At 36.6% G+C, this 21,526-nt stretch overlaps 6 protein-coding genes and 1 non-coding gene across 11 annotated transcripts; 3 read left to right on the top strand and 4 right to left on the bottom strand.

The window, feature by feature from the left end:
• The first annotated feature begins 559 nt into the window (after nucleotides 1-559).
• LOC129306006 (pentatricopeptide repeat-containing protein At3g13880-like) lies at nucleotides 560-2,578 on the top strand. 3 transcript variants are annotated; one of them, XM_054946292.1, is made up of 3 exons: nucleotides 560-1,025; nucleotides 1,612-2,341; nucleotides 2,437-2,578. In XM_054946292.1, exons 2-3 carry the CDS (start codon nucleotides 1,819-1,821, stop codon nucleotides 2,439-2,441), a joined length of 528 nt encoding a protein of 175 aa, XP_054802267.1. In that variant the 5' UTR covers nucleotides 560-1,025; nucleotides 1,612-1,818; the 3' UTR covers nucleotides 2,442-2,578. The 3 variants fall into 3 exon arrangements, with proteins under 3 accessions (XP_054802267.1, XP_054802265.1, XP_054802266.1); XM_054946290.1 differs by having other exon boundaries at nucleotides 560-1,077; XM_054946291.1 differs by having other exon boundaries at nucleotides 560-1,384.
• LOC129306005 (pentatricopeptide repeat-containing protein At3g13880-like) lies at nucleotides 2,438-4,772 on the top strand. The gene is made up of 2 exons (XM_054946289.1): nucleotides 2,438-3,130; nucleotides 3,245-4,772. The coding sequence occupies exons 1-2, from the start codon at nucleotides 2,500-2,502 to the stop codon at nucleotides 4,330-4,332; spliced, it is 1,719 nt and encodes a 572-aa protein (XP_054802264.1). The 5' UTR covers nucleotides 2,438-2,499; the 3' UTR covers nucleotides 4,333-4,772.
• A 447-nt stretch (nucleotides 4,773-5,219) lies between these two features.
• Nucleotides 5,220-5,291, bottom strand: TRNAP-AGG (transfer RNA proline (anticodon AGG)). The gene has a single exon. It is a non-coding gene; the product is annotated as a tRNA-Pro (tRNA).
• A 776-nt stretch (nucleotides 5,292-6,067) lies between these two features.
• Nucleotides 6,068-6,418, bottom strand: LOC129305548 (vegetative cell wall protein gp1-like). The gene has a single exon (XM_054945547.1). The coding sequence runs from the start codon at nucleotides 6,416-6,418 to the stop codon at nucleotides 6,068-6,070; it is 351 nt and encodes a 116-aa protein (XP_054801522.1).
• A 1,659-nt stretch (nucleotides 6,419-8,077) lies between these two features.
• LOC129305832 (pectate lyase-like) lies at nucleotides 8,078-9,770 on the bottom strand. The gene is made up of 3 exons (XM_054945973.1): nucleotides 9,644-9,770; nucleotides 8,806-9,546; nucleotides 8,078-8,706 (listed from the first exon to the last, which is right to left on the bottom strand). Exons 1-3 carry the CDS (start codon nucleotides 9,742-9,744, stop codon nucleotides 8,346-8,348), a joined length of 1,203 nt encoding a protein of 400 aa, XP_054801948.1. The 5' UTR covers nucleotides 9,745-9,770; the 3' UTR covers nucleotides 8,078-8,345.
• Nucleotides 9,771-10,807: 1,037 nt separating this feature from the next.
• LOC129305547 (glycerol-3-phosphate dehydrogenase [NAD(+)]) lies at nucleotides 10,808-16,390 on the top strand. Its single transcript, XM_054945546.1, has 13 exons — nucleotides 10,808-10,844; nucleotides 13,492-13,674; nucleotides 13,855-13,980; nucleotides 14,094-14,170; nucleotides 14,248-14,320; nucleotides 14,509-14,726; nucleotides 14,819-14,926; nucleotides 15,140-15,203; nucleotides 15,289-15,326; nucleotides 15,416-15,536; nucleotides 15,628-15,682; nucleotides 15,766-15,814; nucleotides 15,975-16,390. Exons 1-13 carry the CDS (start codon nucleotides 10,808-10,810, stop codon nucleotides 16,128-16,130), a joined length of 1,305 nt encoding a protein of 434 aa, XP_054801521.1. The 3' UTR covers nucleotides 16,131-16,390.
• A 113-nt stretch (nucleotides 16,391-16,503) lies between these two features.
• Nucleotides 16,504-19,688, bottom strand: LOC129305833 (uncharacterized). 3 transcript variants are annotated; one of them, XM_054945975.1, is made up of 6 exons: nucleotides 19,496-19,688; nucleotides 18,817-19,242; nucleotides 18,217-18,253; nucleotides 17,883-18,119; nucleotides 17,733-17,780; nucleotides 16,504-17,187 (listed from the first exon to the last, which is right to left on the bottom strand). In XM_054945975.1, the coding sequence occupies exons 2-6, from the start codon at nucleotides 19,116-19,118 to the stop codon at nucleotides 16,735-16,737; spliced, it is 1,077 nt and encodes a 358-aa protein (XP_054801950.1). In that variant the 5' UTR covers nucleotides 19,119-19,242; nucleotides 19,496-19,688; the 3' UTR covers nucleotides 16,504-16,734. The 3 variants fall into 3 exon arrangements, with proteins under 3 accessions (XP_054801950.1, XP_054801952.1, XP_054801951.1); XM_054945977.1 differs by having other exon boundaries at nucleotides 19,501-19,688; XM_054945976.1 differs by lacking the exon at nucleotides 19,496-19,688 and adding an exon at nucleotides 19,325-19,482.
• Nucleotides 19,689-21,526: the final 1,838 nt, after the last annotated feature.

Raw genomic sequence — 21,526 nt, 5'->3', positions numbered from 1 at the left:
CATGCCACATCCTATTGCGAGTTTCTGGCAGGTTTTAACAGAAATTTTAAAAATTATATATATATATTAAAGATATTAATTAATTAATTAAAAAACTAATCAATAAAAAAATTTAAAAAATACTAAAATACATATTTAATTTTATAAAATATTTTTTTAATTCTCTAATTTTAGTATTGCTAACTTCAAATAATTATATTTAATACTTCTTCTATAATATTTTTTAAACATTTAAATATTAAAAAATATAAAATATTTTTAATTTTTTAAAATGTAATTGTTATTTTTTTTAAATATTTTTATTAATAAATGATTTTATATTTATCATAAAATATTTAATAAGAATGCATATAAAAAAATAAAATTAATTTAAAAATAAATAATTATTTTATTAAAAAATAAAATTTAATTAAAAATATTTTATAATTTTTAAGAGAGATAGTGTAAGAATTTGTTGGGGATGAAAGTAACTCTGTTATAGTCAAAGAAATAAAAAACATATTTTAGGTAGATTATAATTTAAAAAAAAACACACACACACACAAGCCCAAACGCTCGTTATAGGTTCGGTATCATCTACCTCACTTTCTTCTCTTGCCATATAACTCCCTGTGTCCGCCACCGTTCATCCCTCCCCCACCGTTCATCGTCGCCGTGCTCCTCCTCCATCCACTGTCCCGTCTTGCCCCACTCTTCCTCCGTCCTCCACTCTCCCTCACCATAGCCGTCGTGCTCTCCCTCTCTTTGTCTTCTCCGCGGTGCTTCTTCTTCCTCACCATGGGTGCTAGCGTCCATTTCCAGGTTTCGTCCTCTTCGCCTTAGCTCCCTCCATCTCCGAACCCCTTCACTATAGTTTTCCACCATTTGTTACCCTTAGCTTCTTCAAATTGCATCAGCCGTTCCCCTGTTTTTCGTGATCCCCACCATCGTTCTCATAACCGCCTCAGTCTTCCCCATTGCTCGCCTTCTCTTCTTCTTCATCACTGAATCGACCGCATTCCACTCCATTCCACTTCGTTTCTTGGGTAATTTTTGTGGGGTTTTTCGTTTTGTTCCTCCGTTTGCTCCGTCCGTCAGGTATGAACTTTGAGTCACATTCTTTTTCTTTTCCTGTTCTGCGTGCAACCTGTTGGGATTTTGAGTTTACTTGGCAGTAATCTGCTGTGATGTTTAAGAGTTTGAATTTTTTTTTTTTTAGTTTTTCAGTTTAGTCTGTTTTAATAAATGTTGGCTTTTAATTTTTGATTGCTGCTTTGATTTGGCACTGCAATTGAATGTTGTTCTGTCAACTGACTTGAACTTGATTTGTTCTGTACAATAATGCTCTGAGTTGGTGCTGAAGATGGGCTGTTCACCTGAATTTCTGACTCTGTGATTATATTAGGTATGTTCAATTGTGATTTAGCTCGAATCTCAGGAATTTTTGTGTTCCATCAGCTTCCTTCATTGATGCTTCACTGGATTTTTTTTTTCCTCTCTCTATTGCTGTTACTGTGTGTTTAAGCTTGTTGCTTTGAAATCATTGCTTTCTCCGAACCGCTGGTGTTTGCTGTGTTGGCTGCCCTTGTCTACCATTTCTTCATCTAATTTCAAAACATTTCTATTGAGCAGGTCCACTTCTTCCATGGACGCAGGTGGGTTCATGTTTTCTTGCTGGATGGACTTAGCTGAGGAGCAGAAATTTGAATCAAGCACACTGTTAAAATTCACGTGGGGAAACTGAAGGATAGAGCAGGCGAAGAAGAAGCAAAGAAGAAGATAAACCTTCTCTCAAGAAATTTCTCAATTTTTGTTTTTTCATGTTTGGAAGAAGCAAGCATGTCAGTTCTCCAACTGAATGCCCCCAACCTTAATTTTCCCTCCATCATGGACTCCTCCGATGTTTTCTATGTTAATAAACAACCAAAAAGCGCATTTCCTCAGCCCATTACAGCACCACCTCCACATCCCCCATCTCTTCTCTCCTACTTGTTCTTAGACTCTGTAACTTATACCAAATTAATTCAATCATCCGCTAAAACTGGATCTCTGATACATGGAAAACTTGCCCATGCACACATGATCAAGACTTCCTTCCAACCCTGTTTATTCTTGCTCAACAATCTTTTATACATGTATAGCAAATGTGGTGAATTATATAATGCTCAAAATCTGTTTGTCAAAATGCCCAAACGCAATATCGTTTCATATAACTCTTTGATTTCTGGCTATTCCCAGACAGGTATGCATGCTAAGGTCATGCATGCTTTTGGTCAGGCCAGAATGGATGGTCTTAAACTTGATAAGTTTACCTATGCGGGCGCTCTTGGAGTTTGCGGTCATGCTGGGGATGCACGACTTGGTAAGCTAATTCACAGTTTGGTTATTGTGGGTGGATTGAGTGACCAAGTTGTTTTGGTTAATTCTCTTATTGATATGTACTCAAAATGTTGCCAGATTGAGCAGGCGAGATTGTTGTTTGAGACTTCCACAGTCCTGGACGAAGTTTCTTGGAATTCAATGATTGCTGGTTATGTTCGATTAGGTGTCAATGATGAGGTTTTCAAACTCCTAATGAAAATGCACCGATCTGGATTGATGTTGAGTAACTATACCTTAGGGAGTGTGCTAAAGGCATGCAGCACCAAGAATTTGAATCAACTTGGTAAAATGCTTCATGGATACATAGTGAAGCTTGGTGTGGACTTAGACATTGTTGTGGGGACTGCATTGCTCAATATGTATGCAAAGAGCGAAAACTTGATCAATGCTATTCAAATTTTCAACTTTACACCCAACCCTAATATTATCACTTATAATGCTATGATTGCTGGCTTCCTGCAAGAAGAGACTATCTCAACTGGATATGCCCGAGAAGCACTTCATCTTTTCTGCAAGATGCAAAGGCAAGGAATGAAGCCGTCCAAATTTACATTCTCAAGCATACTTAAAGCTTGCATTGGTGATGAAACTTTTGAGGTTGGAAAGCAAATTCATGCTCAAATTTGTAAAAACAATCTTCAGTCAGATGAGTTCATTGGCAGCGCTTTAGTAGACTTGTACTCATTTTCAGGTTCAATAGAGGACGGGCTAAGGTGTTTCAACGCAACTCCTAAGTTGGATGTTGTCTCATGGACATCCATGATTGCAGGTTCTGTTCAAAATGGACAGTTTGAAAACGCACTGTCTTTATTCCATCAACTCTTGTCATCTGGAATTACACCAGATGAATTTATGATATCTAGTGTGATGGGTGCTTGTGCAGATATGGCCATGGCAAGATCTGGAGGACAGATTCAGAGTTATGCATTAAAATCTGGGACTGCCAATTTTACTATTGTTCAGAATTCTCAGATTTGCATGTATGCAAAGTCTGGAGACATTGATTTGGCTAAGCAGACCTTTCAAGAGACAGTGAGTCCAGATGTGGTATCCTGGTCTGTGATGATATGCAGCACTGGACAACATGGATGTCCCAAAGAAGCTTTACAACTTTTTGAGTCGATGATTGCTACTGGAATTGAACCCAATCAGATCACATTTCTGGGGCTTTTGACTGCTTGTAGCCATGGAGGTCTAGTTGAAGAAGGACTACAATTCTTTGAAGCCATGAAGAAAGATTATGGCATGGCAGCTAATGTAAAGCACAGTGCTTGCATTGTTGACCTGTTAGGTCGTGCTGGGAGATTAGAAGATGCCCAAAAATTTATCTTTGATTCAGGCTTTGAAAATGATCCTGTATTATGGCGTGCCTTGTTAAGTGCTTGCAGAGTTCATAAAGACATTGTCATGGCAAAACGTGTTGCAGACAGAGTAATAGAGCTCGAACCTCAAGCAGCTGCATCTTATGTGCTTATTTATAATATCTTCAATGATGCTGGGAAGGAGAAGCCTGCTTTAGAAGTTAGGAAGCTCATGCAAAATAGAGGAGTTAAAAAGGAACCTGGTATAAGTTGGATTGAAGTAGGAAACAAGGTTCATTCTTTTCTGGTGGGAGATCGCTCTTATCCAATGAGTCAATTGATTTATTCACGGTTGGAAGAAATGATGGTGAAGATAAAGAAAATGGTCTCTGATACTGAGAAACTTCCTTTGAGCATCTCAGAATTTGAACTCAGTGGCAAATCAGGCATGAAGAACCACCACAGTGAGAAGTTAGCAGTAACTTTTGGAATACTCTTTCTGCCAGAATCAGCTCCAGTGAGAGTGATGAAGAATCTGAGAGTATGCAATGATTGTCACGCAACAATAAAGCTCATATCTAAAGTAGAGAAGAGAGAAATAATTCTTAGAGATGCTATTCGTTTTCACCACTTCAGTGAAGGTTCTTGTTCTTGTAAAGACTACTGGTAGCAGAAGTAAGATCAGTTTCAGGAACTAGGAAACAAGGAGCATTTTTGTCCGGAGGATTAATTGGGCAGGGAGGACTAAGAGAGAGATTGAGATTACTTCGTTTATATGATTCTTTTCTGAAGTGCTTTAATGAACACAAAACCACACTCGCCACAATGCAAGATTGTGAAAAAGGAAATCTTTGTTAGACAAGTTTGAATTGTTAGATGAAATCATGAAAGCATCTGATATGAAAGTGACAAAAGCGTAGTAATTGTACAAAAGTTAGCCCGTTTCATTGCCCCTTGCATTTCATGGGGGCAAGAACAAGATTTCAATTACTTCTTTTATGTCTGTAGTTTTTACGTGATTCTGAATGTTTAATTTGGCCTCTGTAAGTTAGAAATCTGCAATTAACTTGTTCAAACATTTTTTAAGAGAATTTTAATTGTCCCTATAAACTTCCTCCAATATATTGTCAATTTTGCTAACGTGGCTGACAATTAATCCATCGATTTTTCCAGGAATGGTTTCCAATTATGTTTTGAGACACGTCGTTCCCATTCTGCAATTTGTGAGCAGTTTTTTTGCTTGGAAACAGAAGGTAAATAAGACGGCTTCTTGCAGAGAATTGATAATAGCCCTTGTACGAAAAAAAAAATGGCGTGCTAAAATCTAGACTTGTTGCCTACAAAATTCACCAATTAATTAAAAAAAGAGAAAAATGTCTCAGTGTATGAATGTAGTCCCCAATAGAATAATTTGGCTTCTGAAAAATGAAATGAAAAGGATAAGATTGGAGGTTGTAGATCTGAATACAGCCAAATACTCTGCCTTCATAACATTCTTATCCTTCCACTCTCTCATGGTCTTTTATATTGATGAAAAAAAATTGAAAAATAGAAAATGGGGCATTCCGAGAATTGAACTCGGGACCTCTCGCACCCTAAGCGAGAATCATACCACTAGACCAAATGCCCTCGTTAGACTTTCGTGTAAAATTAAATATACTTCTTACTACTTTTTATTTTCATATTATTCCAGCCTGTGTCTCCGGTTGTTCGTCTTTTTTTTTTTTTAACCCAATTCTGCTCATTTTTCGAAACTTTTTTATTATTTCACTATTAAGTCTCTCATTCTATGACATCTTCGCCTCTCAATTTAGCTGATTTTCACAGTATATATATATATATATATTCTAGAAGAATATGCTTATCACATGCGGCATCTACAGCAGATTCGTCGTAAAAATGTTTACAAAATTAAATTGGCCATTGAATTAGAAGAAAAAATATCAGTTATGATTTGGTGGACTTTTCTTTCTTTCATCTGCATCTAGCACATAAGAAAATAAAAATGTATTGTCTTAATGATAATACCACCTCCCTCTTTTGAAAAATGTCCTGATTTTGAACTCAACATTTGACATGTATTGTGTTAAAGGCATGCAAAATTGGAACATTATATGAACCAGGGGGGAACGAAAAAAACTAGAAAAAGGGATAAAATGACCCGAGGCTATACATACATCCAAACTCCTTATTTTGCAGTACAAGAATCTCTCAAAGGGATTCGGTTTCTCTCATCTTGGAAAGCCACAATTAACATAGAGAAACCACATGCATGTTTGAAGACTCTATATTTTATATGCCCTAAATGTATATAAAATAATCATTGAATAGTCATAATAATAATAATAATAATTATAAAGCATTAAACCATGTATGCATGGCCAGCAGAGGAGTTATGTACATGTCTAGAAGAGATCGGAAACGTCGTAGTCCACGAAACCATCGGGGCCAGGAGCTGCAGCGTTGTAACTAGACGGCGAGGGAGCGTCAACCTCATCGGGAAGGTCATAGTATTGGATGCGGTTGTCAACGCCGGCCGGGCCCGGGGCAGGTGCTGAAGAGGGAGAGGACCAAGGAGCGGATGATATTGAAGGAGATGAGGAAGAAGACGAAGGCGAAGAAGAAGATGAAGGAGATGGAGAAGACGAGGGCGAAAATGAAGGAGAAGGCGAGGGAGCCATGTCGGCGACGGCCACGGCCACGCAGAGCAGAGCTAGGAGGGCGGCGAGCTGGAGTGGGCCCAAAGCCAATGCCATGTTTCTTTGATTGCAGAAGAAGCTAAGGCAGTACTATGTGAGGAGACAAGTTGTTTGAGAGGAATTGAAGGGAGAGATAAATACAGAGATTATAAAGAGTGAATTGGAGAGGAAAAAGATCGGGAGTGAGATTGATGAATGAATGTCAAGTAAGGAAGGTGGCTCCTTATGTATTTATAGGTTTGCGAGAGAGGAGAAGGAACGCGAGCCTGTGGTAGATACATCACGGAGACTCGCCTCTTCTTTCTCTTACTGTTATTAATCACCAACGCTCATTAATTATGGTTTTTTTCACTATTTTTTCTTTTCATTATTTATCACTTTTTTTTTTTAAGTTTATCTGTATTTCAAATATTATATAAGTCTGGGTGGGTGTGTAAAAGTTGGTTTGACTTTATTTATGATACCAATTTACCACGTTTTAGGACTTGTTTGATAATTTATTTTAAAAATATTTTTTTTCAGAATAAAAGAATTAAAAAATTTGTTTGATAACGTGTTTTTTAAAAATATTTTAAAAAATAAAAAATAAAATATTATTATAAAAAAGCAGAAAAATAAAAACAACTTTCAAATATTTTGGGATTATTATTTTGGAGAATGAAAAAAACACATATTTTTATTATATTTTTCTGAGAACATGTATTATAAAATATTAGTTTTTAAAATAATAAAATAAAAATAATTTCAAATAGTTCCTAAATATTTTAGATATCTCTTTTCCTTTAAATTAATAAATTTGATCATATATTGCTCCAAGATATATAGTAATTTTAATTTGATCATCATTAATGATGGATGTCTTGAACATGAGGACCCTTCGCCGATGAAAATTATATGCAAACTTTGTGAAGGGTTACGACAGGCGATGCAAGTTGATCCCGCGCGTAAAGGGCTCGAGAGACCTTAGACAGATGCTTATTAATGTTGTTTAACATTAAACACGCACCCACGCCAGTTTGATACATAAAAATATACATATATTCAAGACCAGTGGAGTGATATGCAAGTGCGAGAGAGAGAGAGAGAGAGAGAGTGAGCGTGTTGTAATAATGGGTTTGATAGGTGAATGAGTGTATGTTCGTAGACGTGATGGATGGATCAGCTCCACTTCATGACCACATCCTCCATTATGGTTTACGAACGTGAACCTCGAAGTTCAAACCCCTCTCGCTCTCGCAACCATATATATATATAGATAGATACTTTTGACCCCACCGGCGATCATCTTTTGCTCCCCGATTGACGCCAAAAAGTCTCTGTCTTGACAAATTTCATTTTTTTTTTCTCAAACAGAAAGCACCTTACAAGTTAACATGGTTGATTCTAATTATATGTAGCTGACTTTTCTCACTTCGCATGATTATTAACGTTGCTTTTAGTACAGCTTTGTCCCGAACAGAAAAAAGATGTGGTGCACTACATGAAATGGATTGCATCATTTCGCAGCCTCTTACCTTCAATATATTGAGTATTTAATCTCATCAGTGATATAAATGTCCCCTTTTTCAATAAATAAATAGCTAGCTAGGAGAATATATATTAGATGATCAGCTTAGATGGGTTAAAGTGAGTACCAGAAAGCAGACAGGTTAAAGAATGAGACAGTAGTCCTTTAGTAAGAGGAGGCGTGCACATGAAAGTTGAAATACCATTGAATCAAAACCAACAACACTTGGTGTACTTGCTTCCCATTGCACAACCCAGATTGTCAAAATATATATATATATATATATATATTTATGATGCTACGTACTCGCGCACCACATAATTGTATGCCCTTTTTGAAGAGAAAAAACTAGAGGTTGCAACTTGTAAAATAAATAAATAGCTAAAGAACTGCTGGGAAATGAAAAGCCAATTACAGAATTTTTCTGGTTCCTAGTAGTTAACTTCCTCTTTGCTTCCCCAGCAGTTAGTTTATATATCAGCAACGGACGCCCTTCCTGCATGTAAGCACACCTGCAGTCATGGTCATGGAGCCGACCAGAGAAGACGGTCTTGCACTGAGACTTGAAGCCCTAGCATAGATTGAAGAAGCACCAGCACCAGATTGCCTGAAGTAAGCTCCATTCAAGAACAGGTCACCTTCTGACCTCCAATTCCAGCTCATCCACTCTCCTTCTGAAGCATCCTCGTGCTTCGTCACCTCCTTGCTAAACCTGTTGTCTGGTGCAAGAAACCTATTCCCTTGGCTGTTTATGGTAGGATTAGCACTCCCACCAATCGCATACATTTCCCAGTGTGTATAGTCATTGTTCACCACATGAAAATACCCGTGCCTACACCTGCATTAACAACGTAATTAACCACCACATTACCCAACCATTTCAATTAACAAGCACATATCTGAGTTTCAGATTGTGAAGTTTCATTTATATGCGTACCTTGGCATTCTCTGGACAAGGCCTTCTCCGAAGTGGTTGAAGGCGATAGTGGCTTGCATGTTCTTGTCTTGAGTGTAAGAATCACTGTGGCCCAAGAGCATGACCTTATCATGGTGGGTCATGTAGTTGTTGGAGATGGTGATGGCAGTGGATCCATGGATAGCGTCGATGAGACCGTCGTGGCAATTAGAGAGGGAGCAATGGTCAACCCATACATGCCTGGAATTGAATATGGAGATTCCGTCACCGTCCGACACTGTCCACCACCCATAGTGGCGAGGAGAGTCTCTGATATCGGCATGACCGGTGGGCTTACAGTCATGAATGTGAATGCCGTGAATGATAATGTTGCTCACGTAATGTATTGTTAAGCATCCCCCACCGGCAATGTGAACACTCGCTCCCCTTCCGTCAATGGTCTTGAAGGAGTTCATCACCAGCTCTTGCTTCAGAGTTATCACCATGTCTCTCTTGAAGATAATCCACAACGGCTCGTCTTGGATAACGGCGTATCTCAGAGTTCCTGGCTTAGGGTTTACCGGGTCATCGTCGCCGGAATCAGTGACCACATAGATTCGACCGTTTCTTCCGCCGATGGCATCCTTGCCGAACCCGATGGCGCAATCGGCCAGCCTCTGCCGGTTCCTCTCCCAGTTCGGGTCGCACCTCCAACAGTCGTCAATAGGATTGCCGGTTCCACACGATAAATACCCTAGATTTCTTCTGGAGGCATTGATGCTTCTGTATTGATAATAACAACGACAATGTGACTCTATTAATTTCCTGCAGCTTATTAATAACAATGTAGTACTGAAATGCTAATCAATTGATTAATTACCTGTGTACGTCTTGTACAACTAGCTCAGGGTCTTGACCTGCGACGCAGGAAGCAATGAGAGAGAGAGAGAGGAGAAGAAAGCAAGCTGCGAGACGAGCCATGTTCGGTCTGAGTTTGTAATGAACAAAGTGAGGTAGAGGCGGGGGATTTCAGGTGAACCGGGGGGTTTTAAAGTAAGAAAAAGCCGAGAGTAATGGCGTGATTAATAAGACCTAGTGGGGCCCTTGTTATCGTAATTTCTGGTGTTTGGTTCCCTGTATTTTTCCAGTACTCTGACACTGCTGGTATAGAGGCCAGAGCCAGAGTTAGTTTGAAACCGTTATGTATTAGTACCTCCGTGAAATGAAAATCAAGCTCCTCAAGTCAAACTGGTTGACCTCTGTCATCAAGTGGGTTAGTGGTTAGGTCCACCACGTAAAGTGTTATTCTAATCCCTACTCCTTAAATTATGCCATGTTCAGAAACAGTGTGATCCAAAAGCCACTTCTTCATTCACAAGGCTAATAAATTTCAGAAGTTGCGGTTTGTGGGCGTGCACACGTGAACTTGTTCTGTATTTGTGCCTAAACATCCTTATTCCTTTCCAACAAGTAATTCAGGCCCATCTGGTTGCCAAACTTGATGAGATGGGATAGAAATGATCCAAATATGCCACGAATAAGGATAGGTCAATCATATTTATAAAAAAAGAAAATAATTTAATTGTTAAATTAAGAATCAAAATTCATGAAATTAACAAAATGTGTAATGATTCCTATATTTATGATATGTTGTATCAAGTTTTATTAGACTCATCATAAAAAAAAAAGTAATTTAATTTATTTTTATTTTTTCTAACAACTAAATGGGCATCACAATAGTATTAGTAATTCTTATCAACAAATTAAATATTAGTTCAGTTGATAAAATTTGATCGATAACTCATAAAAAAATATAAATTTAAATTCTATCATGGATGTAAGAATCTTAACGGTGTAATCAAACTCATTTAACTTTTTGTAATAAAATAAGTATTTGTAATTCCTACATTCCTATCCATATAGGATTGAAAGAGTTGTAAAATAGTGTAGAAAATAAAAAATCCAGTCAATTGAAAAGAGTACTATATAGCAGTACCTTAACAAAATAATAATAAAGCTTTGATGCTTTGTGCGGGTTAGTTGGATGACAGCACTTGTTTTCACCTCTGGGCCAATTGAAGGTACTGATTCAGCCACTTCTATAATTGGGACATTTTTTCTTGACCCCTCCTGCAATATGATTGCTGTCTTTGACTTTTTACTCATTAATTCACACAGAGCAGCTTGTTTCATGACCTCGTTCACATGTTCTCTCCCTGTTTCTTTTCTTTGATCCTTTCATGTTTAATTGTTGTTAAGAGAATGGAGAGTGAATCATTATGTGCCAGCCTAGACACACCTTATCCCGGAACTATCTCTTGCAATATATTTCTCGCTTTTCCCCACTAACTGCGGAACGTACGTTTCACATGCAAATGGTCAATTACTAGACTTCAATATTTTTTTATGAAAACACATAATCGTCCTCTTTATAATTCTATCGAATTTTGTTTCACATGCAAATGGTAAATTACTACACTTCAATACTTTTATGAAAAAACATAATCACCCGTCTTTATAATTTTATCATTTTTTTTAATTTTTGTAATTTTTTTAATATTTTCAGTATTTATTGACATTTTTAAAAAGGTTGAAACTATAGAGACCTAAAAAAACAAACATCATCTATTTTTTTAAAAATTATCTAGATTGAAAAAATTAAAAAAAAAATTATAAAGACTAAAAACAATACTTGATAAAATTATAGGGACCGATGATTGTATTTTTTTAATTTTTAATAATATATGCTTTAGTTGAAAAGTCAAACAAATTGAAAATGAAAATGATAACTAGGGACCCCATAGCAATACTAATGACAGTTACATACTTCATATTATTAAAATCTCAACAAGAAATCATAGTTTTTAATTGCAATTAAAAAATGTGAATAATCAATTAAAAAATTTATTAAATACTTGTGATTATTTGTAATGCCAATTAAAAATTTACGAGAGTTAGTTATAAATATTAATTTTTTTGTTGTTAATATACAGATAAATCATTTGAAAAATCAAGTAAATACATCTAAAAATATTTGTAATGTTAGTTAAAAATTTATAAGAGTTAGTTGTAAATCATAAGTCAATTATTTATAATTTTTTGATGTCAATATATAAATAAATTACTTTAAAAACCTATTAAGTATGTTTAAAATTATTTATAATGTTAGTTGTAAATTTATGAGAGTTAGTTATGAATCACAAGCCAATCACTTGTAATTTTTTATTATTACTTAAGAAATTAACAAAAGATAGTTGGGAATCTGTGTAGCTTAGTTGTGAATTTACTAAAATTTATTGTGAATTTTAAACCAATTAACAAAAGATAATTAATTTATTACAAATAAAAACTATAATATATTATTAAAATTTTAATAATTTAGGATGCATAATTGTTATTAATATTATTATAGGGTCCCTAATTTTCATCTTCCCAATAACAAAATCGATGGCTGAATTCAGTCAATTTGGGTTTGGGTTTTCTTTCAGTGATAAACGAATTTAAACCATTTTCATTGAGGAAAAAAAAAGTGACACAAAATAAGATTTTTTTTTTAAATCTCCAACCCTCAAATAATTTCGTTCTATTTTAAAGAATAACAGACTTGTCGAATTAAGATTCACATTCAGTACAGAATTAACACGTAAAATAGCTTTGTGTGTTGTTTACCATTGACGGCAACTGAAAAGGCGGTCCAAAATTTGTAATTATGACACTTAAACTTGATGGAATACTCTAGAAATGTTATTGTAATTGCCAACCAACCTTCTTTTTTAAAGCATGATAAGGATCCAAATATTAGGCAACCTAACCACAAATGATGACTCTGCCCGTGGCCCAAAAAATTGATAACTCTGTTCAAGTAGAGTTCCAAGGGCTCTTATTAAGATAAATTTAAGGAAAAAATTATAAGCTGGTTCTTAGAAAATGGATTTACTTCATGTATTATTTGAGAAACTACAGTGGCTTGGAGATGACTTTTGGGATTTGAGTGTAAATAAATTTGCATATGAAATAATTAAAATGCCCTTCGCCCACCCTTTGACCAGAAATTTGACTGGCCATGACAATTGATCACCAGTCACTAATTGGTTAAAGACTTTAATAATTTTTTTTTTTGGTCAAAGACTTTAATATTGATAAGTCGAGTTTTAAATTTACAAGTCATACTTTTTAGATTTAAAAGTCAATTTTTTGGATTTACAAGTGAACCAGAGTATCTTTTACTTTTGTTAAATTGAAATTTTGAAGTTTTGGTTTTAAATTTTAGAAGATAACTTATAAATTTAAAGGTTAACTTGTAAATCACAGAGGTTTACTTGTGATGTATAGATTAAATACTAAGTATTATATTTTAATTAAATATTATTAAAATAAAATTAATAGTATTATAGTGATTGCTAGAGCCGCTGTGGGTGATAATGGTTCGCTGACCAATCAATAATAATTAAAAATTTAGCTAGTCGGTCAACACCAATTAGCTATTGCCAGCCATCAATTAATGGTCAATGATAACAACAATCTAAGGAATCAGTTCAAAGACATTTATATAATTTTATAATAAAAAATAATTACAACCAAACTATATTATCATGAAAACTTGAAGATAATTTAGTAAATTGGTGAGACTTATTTATAAGTAAGTTTCATATTTACTTAGATCCACCTCTAGGTTTTTTGATTTCGTGGTTTTCTTTGTTTTATTTTAAGTTAACATTAAAAAATTAGGAACTATAATTAGTGCAGATGAAGACGCCCACAATCTGTGGAAGTTGGGAACCAAACAAAAACAAAAACAAAACAAGAGAAGCAAAAAGACGAAATTGTTGTTGCATTTGCATGCACTAGTGCACGAATTGGACAGATCACGTAACTATCAAAAGCTCACAAGCTCAGCTATTAACATTGAAGGTATCGCCAGCTTTAAATTTGAAAGTTGATGAACATCGTTTGTGACGGTGCGCGTGTGTTGATCTCCGCCCCTATGAGGCCTTCGCTTCCCTTTTATTCAGCCTCTTGCTCTTCCTCTGAATTCTCTCTATCATCAAGTTCTCATTTTATCTCTCCAACTGTTCTTCAATATGACTCCAGCACAGGGCGGCGATGACAACCATGCTTCAATCGCATCCAAAGTTACGGTTATCGGAAGTGGCAACTGGGGCAGTGTTGCTGTTAAGCTGATCGCCTCCAATACCCTCAACCTCACCTCCTTTCACGGTACTTTTCGATGCCGCTCTGTTTATTTTCGTTTCGATGAATCTTACAACTCATCCCATGCTTTCTGTAAATTCTTGAATCTACCCCTTGATGGCACTGTATGATTAATTTAGACGAAGTGAGGATGTGGGTGTACGAGGAGACATTACCAAGCGGCGAGAAACTAACAGATGTAATCAATCGAACCAATGTAAGCACAAGACATGCGTGTCACTCTTGGACTTGCAAAATATCGATCCAATAATGTGTCCTACTCTACTTCGACAGGAAAATGTTAAATATCTGCCTGGAATTAAGCTTGGAAAAAACGTATTTGCGGATCCAGACCTTGAAAATGCAGGTAGCAGTATCTTTCTTTTTCTTGTTTAGTTGTTTTATGTCACGGCAATACCAAAAGGGGACCAGAGTTTGAATAGAGAAAGGCAATGAGATTTCACAAGTATATGGAGTACTATTCACTGATAACTTACGCTATCAGGTGAATTTTGTGGTTAAATTGAAAGCTGTTCTGACTGGGTAATTATGCAGTGAAAGATGCCAATATGTTGGTATTCGTGACCCCTCACCAATTCATGGAAGGAATATGCAAGAAGCTAACTGGGAAACTAAGGACAGATGCAGAGGCAATTTCCCTTGTGAAAGGTATGGAGGTCAAGATGGAAGGCCCATGCATGATCTCTAGTCTCATCTCCCAGCAACTGGGAATCAATTGTTCTGTTCTTATGGGAGCCAACATAGCAAATGAGGTAATCAGAAGAGCCTGCAGTTAATTTCTGTAATAATCACATAATTCACTTGGCTGTTCTAAACAATTTTGTTCATACACACACACACACAGATAGCGGTGGAGAAATTTAGCGAAGCAACAGTTGGATACAGGCAGAACAAGGATGTTGCAGAAAGATGGGTCCGTCTGTTTAGTACTCCCTATTTCATTGTCACCGCTGTGAGTGCAGCACATCCTCTAATTGATATACAACAAAACTTGTTGAAACTATTCAATCCAGAGGGACTTTATCAAGTAAACTTTGATATTAATGGATAATGACATGACACAAACAAAAAAGATAATGCCTTATGAATCATATGATCGTGAGAACTTTGAAACTTTCATTAACAATTATAGGATATGAAGATTTGCTTTGTATGTAATAAATAGGTCCAGGATGTTGAAGGAGTGGAACTGTGTGGAACCCTGAAAAATGTTGTGGCCTTGGCTGCAGGTTTGTAGTTTGTAGTACGGTAATGTACTCTTTTCTCATTTTCAACTTTTGTGAATGACCAAGAAATAAAACACAAATGGGACAGGTTTTGTTGATGGCTTGGAAATGGGAAATAATACAAAAGTGAGTTTCAATGATGTCATGTCCGGAAGGTTTCCAAAACTTGATCCTTAATTTTCGAACTGATTTTGTTCATCAATATGTATGCTTAGGCAGCAATCATGCGACTTGGTCTGAGAGAAATGAAGGCATTTTCCAAGCTGTTGTTTCCATCTGTTAGGGACAGCACCTTTTTTGAGAGTTGTGGTGTAGCTGACCTTATCACGACATGCTGTAAGGAAGTTTATTGACTTCACTTTAACTGTGAGAGTTTTACACCTCACTGCTTCCTTGGTATTAATAAAACCAATATCATTTGTGGCAGTGGGTGGAAGGAACAGGAAAGTTGCAGAGGCTTTTGCAAAGAATGGAGGGAAGAGGTCAGTTTTTTTCCTATCCAAACCAATTTCTCTGGTGGGGAAAGGAGAATTTTTGTCCAACATTTCTGTTTCTTTACTTATAGGTCTTTTGATGAGCTTGAAGTAGAGATACTGCAGGGGCAAAAATTGCAGGTGCATACGTGAGATGAAACTATCCATACAAACTGTAAAATCACGTGCATTGATCGTACAGAGTATTTCAATATTAAGTCTAACATTTTCAGCAACAGTTTTAGTTATATATCTCTGAATTATTCCTGTTTGTGTCCTAACTCAAGTTTCTTGCACCTAGGGTGTCTCCACTGCAAGAGAGGTTTATGAGGTTCTAACACATCGTGGATGGCTAGAGTTGTTTCCCCTCTTCTCAACTGTGCATGAGATATGCAGTGGCCGCCTTCCCCCATCGGCCATAGTTGAATACAGCGAGCGCAAATCCAGATCCTCATAATCCGAGGCTATGGAAAATAATGTTCTCTTGCTGCAGAAATTACTAGCAGAAATTGCATTTATGGTTCCATGAAAATGTAACAGCAAGCTTTAGCTGTGTGCATCAACCACGGAAGGACTGGCTGAATTTGCACTGCTTTTCCTCACCAAAATGTCAGGCCAACAGAAGAGTTTACTCTCCTTTAATCATGTACTATTTTGCCACTTTAATTTTTACAAGAAATTGATATAACTAGAATAAAGAGGTAAAGTGTAATTTCATATTGATAAGGTTTTTTGGCTTTTAAAATTTATGAACTGAAATATTACTTCAGAGTTTAAAGCATGTAATTGATATTACTCCAAGAAATTCAAACACATGAAGGAAGGGGAGGAAAGGCCAAACCATCTAAGGGCTCATGCGGTACACAGTATCCGATGAGGCATGATAATATAAATGGAAAGTGAATCCCAATGTAAAGCCAAGCCTACTTTTAATGCAAATTGTTATTACTATAGTCCATAACCATACTACACAACCAGTAGATTTATGATATTATGAAAAGAAGGGAAAAAAAATCCAGAAAGCCAACCAATACAAGAATCTAATATGGTTATAATATGAATTATCCAGTCCTAATTCTATCCAACCGGTCAACACTCTTGCGCGCCTTTTCCAATTGAAGGTCAATGCTTTTTCGAGACTTTTCATGGCAATCTACACTTCTCCGAGACCTTTCCACATGATCAAAGGAAATCCGTAATTTCTCAAGCTTATCAGCATTGTTAGTCAAATTTTTCAATTTTTCCGGCCTATCTGTGCTCTTCCTTGGTTTCTCTCTCCGGTCAGTACTCTTTCGAGGCTGTTCAAATTGATCTGTACTCATCCTAAAACTGAATCGCTGGGATTGATACTTCTCAACAGAAGTTATAAACTTCTTTAGATGCCTGATATACTCAGGATAGAGCTCCAAGTTACAGTGCTTACCTCCTTTGAGCCACAGTGGTTCATACTTCTCTTTACACAGTTCCCATAGTTGCTTCCCATGGGAGCAATCTACAACTTCATCTGAAGTTCCCTACAAAATATATGAATGGGTAATCATAATCACAAAATTTCTGATTCGTCACTTTATTAATATTTGTGAGTATATTATACTGAGACAGATAGACCTTGTTTATATTTCAACCATCTTGTAAATGAGAAAAAGAAATACTGATAACTAACAACTTAGTGTTAACTAAAGATCTATAGTCTGAACTTCAAATATTCCTACCTGCTGCTAACTAGTGCATTTTTTAACCGCTACACATAGTAGACCAGAGCTATAACATAGAGAGGTAAAAAGAGTTTGAAAGATTGCAGATAATTTGTTCACAATGTTTTCCAGTTAAGCGAACTGTATGGGCGGGAGATATCATCTAAAACAGCAGGTTCCCTAAAAGGTGTTTATCATAGCCTGTATGGCAAGCATACAAACTAGATCTCAGCAATGTCAGCATGAGGCACCATTTCAGGCTATATAGATGGGAAGCACTCAATCTCAAGCTAAGACTATTAACATTCAATTACATGCGCAGATAAATATGATAGAATAAAAAATATCTTGCAATGAATACTCACATGAATTATGAGAACTGGGCAATTAACATGAGGAATTTTGTCGATATTCTGCTCAATAACTCAAAGCAGTGTTAGACAAGAGTAAGGAATTCACGTTCCTCTAAATCAGCAATATTTGATTAAAAATGTTCATGCATAGAAATCAGATACCTTGTATATGTCAAACCAGTAAGTACGCTTTACTGGATACATGACCCTTAAGCCAGAGAGTATGGGACTATGCAGAACAACAGCTCTCAATTGAGGCAATCTAACTGCAAGATCCAAAGAAGGGCCACTGCCAACAGATTGACCGTAAAGAATTACATCCTCAGGCTTTGTGCCATAGCTTTCTTCTAGACACTTATAAGCAGCCTCAATATCTGCATATGTATTCTGCTCACTCGGCTGCAGTTCAAGAAAATTATGTCATTAGACCACCAAAAACACTAATGCATGACAACACATTTTTACAACAATAACAAGCATTTCTGATCTTACAAACCTTCCCCGATGACTGGCCGTAGCCGGAATAATCGTAGCTACACAAAATTGTAGAAAGGGTTAGTAAGAACAGCAGTTATAAACCTCAAACTTCATGAAGAGCACAAGTGAGATAGATTATTCTGTTTACAATGCTTCCTGTACAGATAGATACAACTCCAGAAACTTTTCTCCACAAAAAGGTAGTCAATGAATTTGACCAATTTCACCAAGTGATAACCAGAAATGGGGATGATGATTGGAGTACGAACATAATTGTCGAAGCACGCATCAATAGAGCTACATAAGTAAAAGTGACAGTGATTACGGATGCAACCGAAATAATATCAATTCTTTGTCCATGAAATCAAACAATTGATCGGCGACGAACTCACAGAATCATATTAAATGATCAACAAATTCCACACCTTTCAATTAAGCCTTTGATGCTAATGAATCGTAGATTAAGAAAACAGAGTATCGCAAAGTGATTAAAAGGGGAAAAACTGAAGTTAGAAAACTCAAGAAACCAAAAGCGACAGAAAAAATGTGTTAAAAAAAAAACATGAGTAGAAAACTGGGGGTACAAAGCAAGGCGTAATTGACAAAAGAGAAAGAGTACCCCATGAGATTGACGCGCAAGTGGATGCTGAGCTGAATGAAGAGGTCGTACATCTGGCCTAGATCGGCAGCATTACCGTGAGAGTAGAGGAGAGTAGAGGTGGCCATGGGATGCCTGATGTACAATGCCACTATCTCGGTGCCACGGCGCGTGGGCAACTTGAGAATTTCAACGTTCTCGCGGTGAGGAAAGGGGCTCAGAAGCAGAAGTCCAGTGACTTCGTCAGTCACCACCTTATAGGACGGTGGATTCGGCGGGAAGAAGGCGAACTTGGCCGCCATAGACGATGTTACCCCTCCCATCACTCTCCCTCCCTTTCTCTCTGCCCTTCTTCAATCTGAATTCCCCAACTGGAATAACTAACTCAGAACTTCACTGCTTCAGTTCTCTCTCTTCTCAGAAGATGAAACCTTCAGCAACAGGAAACTGAGGAAAGAGAAAGCTTGTTTAGAGGGAATGAAGTGTGCAGGGTTTAAAAAGATAAATTGTAACTTCCCTAATAACTGACATCAATCCGATATTCTGAGAAATTAAATAAATAATGTGCTTGGGTAACAAAAGTGTGATTCTGGCTCTCGAGCTTCTTGGCTATCCAGATCAGGTGCTTGAAATGTACGTAATAGAGATGACTTTAGGGCGTGATGGTGAAAGAAAGGTTATTGGAGAGAGAGACTTTTACATTACATGAGTGAGGCAATGAGGAGCGGCGTGTAAGGACCAGTGCGTCTCACAATGATGCTCCCTCTCCTGTTTGCGTAACACCCACCCCAACCCTTCATCCTCCTTTTTCTTCCTTTCTCTTTTATACCATTCTTCATCATTCTGTTTCCTGTTAATCACCGTCTTCTTCCTCTAAATTTCCCTTTTTCTTCCTCCACTATTCCATTTTGATTTCTTTTTTATTTTAAAATGAACTTCTAATCTTATTTTTAGCATCAAACTAAATGATGATACAGTCTAATTTCCAATACTCATATTAAATCAAACCTGTCCAGTTCAAATCAAATTGTATATTATCATCCCATTGTTTGCTCCATACTTTGTTCCACCATTTCTAGCCCACATTCAAATGCCCTACCACTGATTCAGTAACACGTGCATGGAACTCTAAGGCTTTTTATGATCCAGTTGGGTTCTCAGTCCTCAACAGTTTTACTTTAATGCTCAAGGTACATTTTCATCTCCCGCTCTTATATATTTATTCCTTCTTCCCCTGAAAGTATCTATCGATACTATTGATTCTGTTCCATGTGTACCAACATTATTTGTTTCTTGTTAAAACATAAACTTTTTCAAGCAAGTTGGTAACAATTTAGTAGATAATATAATAATATGGCAACGATCAGTTTATGGATATCAATGATGTCATTGGCAAAATAATAAAAAAATCAAAACAGCATTAATGTACTGGAACGTGAATATGAGAAACAAAACTTTTAATAATTCAGACTTTCAAGTTCAAAAAAAAAAAAAAAAATTGACCATCTAGTTCATGCCCGGCATAGCAATGTCCGTCCAGAACTGCAAATAACCAATCTATTGTGGAGCCATTACACGCAGCACACTGCCGCGTGGGAAGCTTATCATTTATTAAGTAGTGTATATGGCTCCAATTATTAATAATTTATCTGTCAACAATTAAGTTGTACCATCAAACTTTAAGACTGGCCAACCACATATCCCTCCCATTACTTTCACATGGGTTTTCGACACCACATGACAAGGGAAAAGGTTAAAAGATAAACGTACCTCACTAATCACACTTATTAATCAAATCAACCTTTAACGTATCCTGACTGAAAAATAAATTCATATGATTTGTTGGATCTGTTATATTATATACTAATACATAGACACGATTCCATAATTACGGCAAGTGAGTGAGAATCAAATAACGCTCAGTTGCAGATGAGAGAAAGCCCACCAATACACAAGTAAGGGGAAAAGAAAAATCTGAATATCATGACAGCTGAATGGGAGAATTTGGGACAAATATATTGATATGTCCTTTTCTTCAGGCGCACAAGGATGTTGTGAGATAGTTGTATGCTTCTCTGCTTAAAAGAAGGCATAGTCATGATCCATAATCTTGGAAAGGAACACTAAATATTATCAACTATCTGATCCATGGCCCGCAGGATGAATGCCTGATGCATATACTTGCGAATTTGTATCCTTTGAATTTCTTCAACTTGTTTTTTGGGTCCTGTTATAGAGATAAATACAAGATGTAAACTTCACAATTTAAGGAGCTGCTCATGTGTGTAGTTGTTTTTTGAAGTTATAACCGTAATACATATATATATATATACACACACACACGCACGCACGCACATCTCTCTCTCTCTCTCTCTCTACACACACAAACCCCCCAATTCAAGAGGATCCAAAGAGAGATAAATATAATCATACTTGTTACACCCATCAGTGAAAATCAATGCGGCAAACCAAATCTTGCCATGAAATAAAAGGAAAATTATAAAGCTTCATTCATCCCGGAATCCTGGAGAAGAAGCTTATGGTACGTTAGAAGCATACATAGCATAAGCGTCAACTGGTCAACGTCACTCATATCCATCTACTTCTAAACATACACATGCAATCTGTTGGACCCCTTGGGGGAGCCCTCTTTTTCTCCCACAAAAAGACAGAGAGAAAGAGAAAGAAAGTAAAGAACAGCATGCATGTAAATATAGCGACTCATCTTCAG

The sequence above is a fragment of the Prosopis cineraria genome, unplaced genomic scaffold, assembly GCF_029017545.1.
Source record: "Prosopis cineraria cultivar Desert tree isolate PC_DT_omini unplaced genomic scaffold, ASM2901754v1 PC3, whole genome shotgun sequence".
Classification (NCBI taxonomy): domain Eukaryota; kingdom Viridiplantae; phylum Streptophyta; class Magnoliopsida; order Fabales; family Fabaceae; genus Prosopis; species Prosopis cineraria.
The sequence above is the reverse complement of the archived record's forward strand: the minus strand, read 5'-3'. Positions and strand labels throughout refer to the sequence as shown.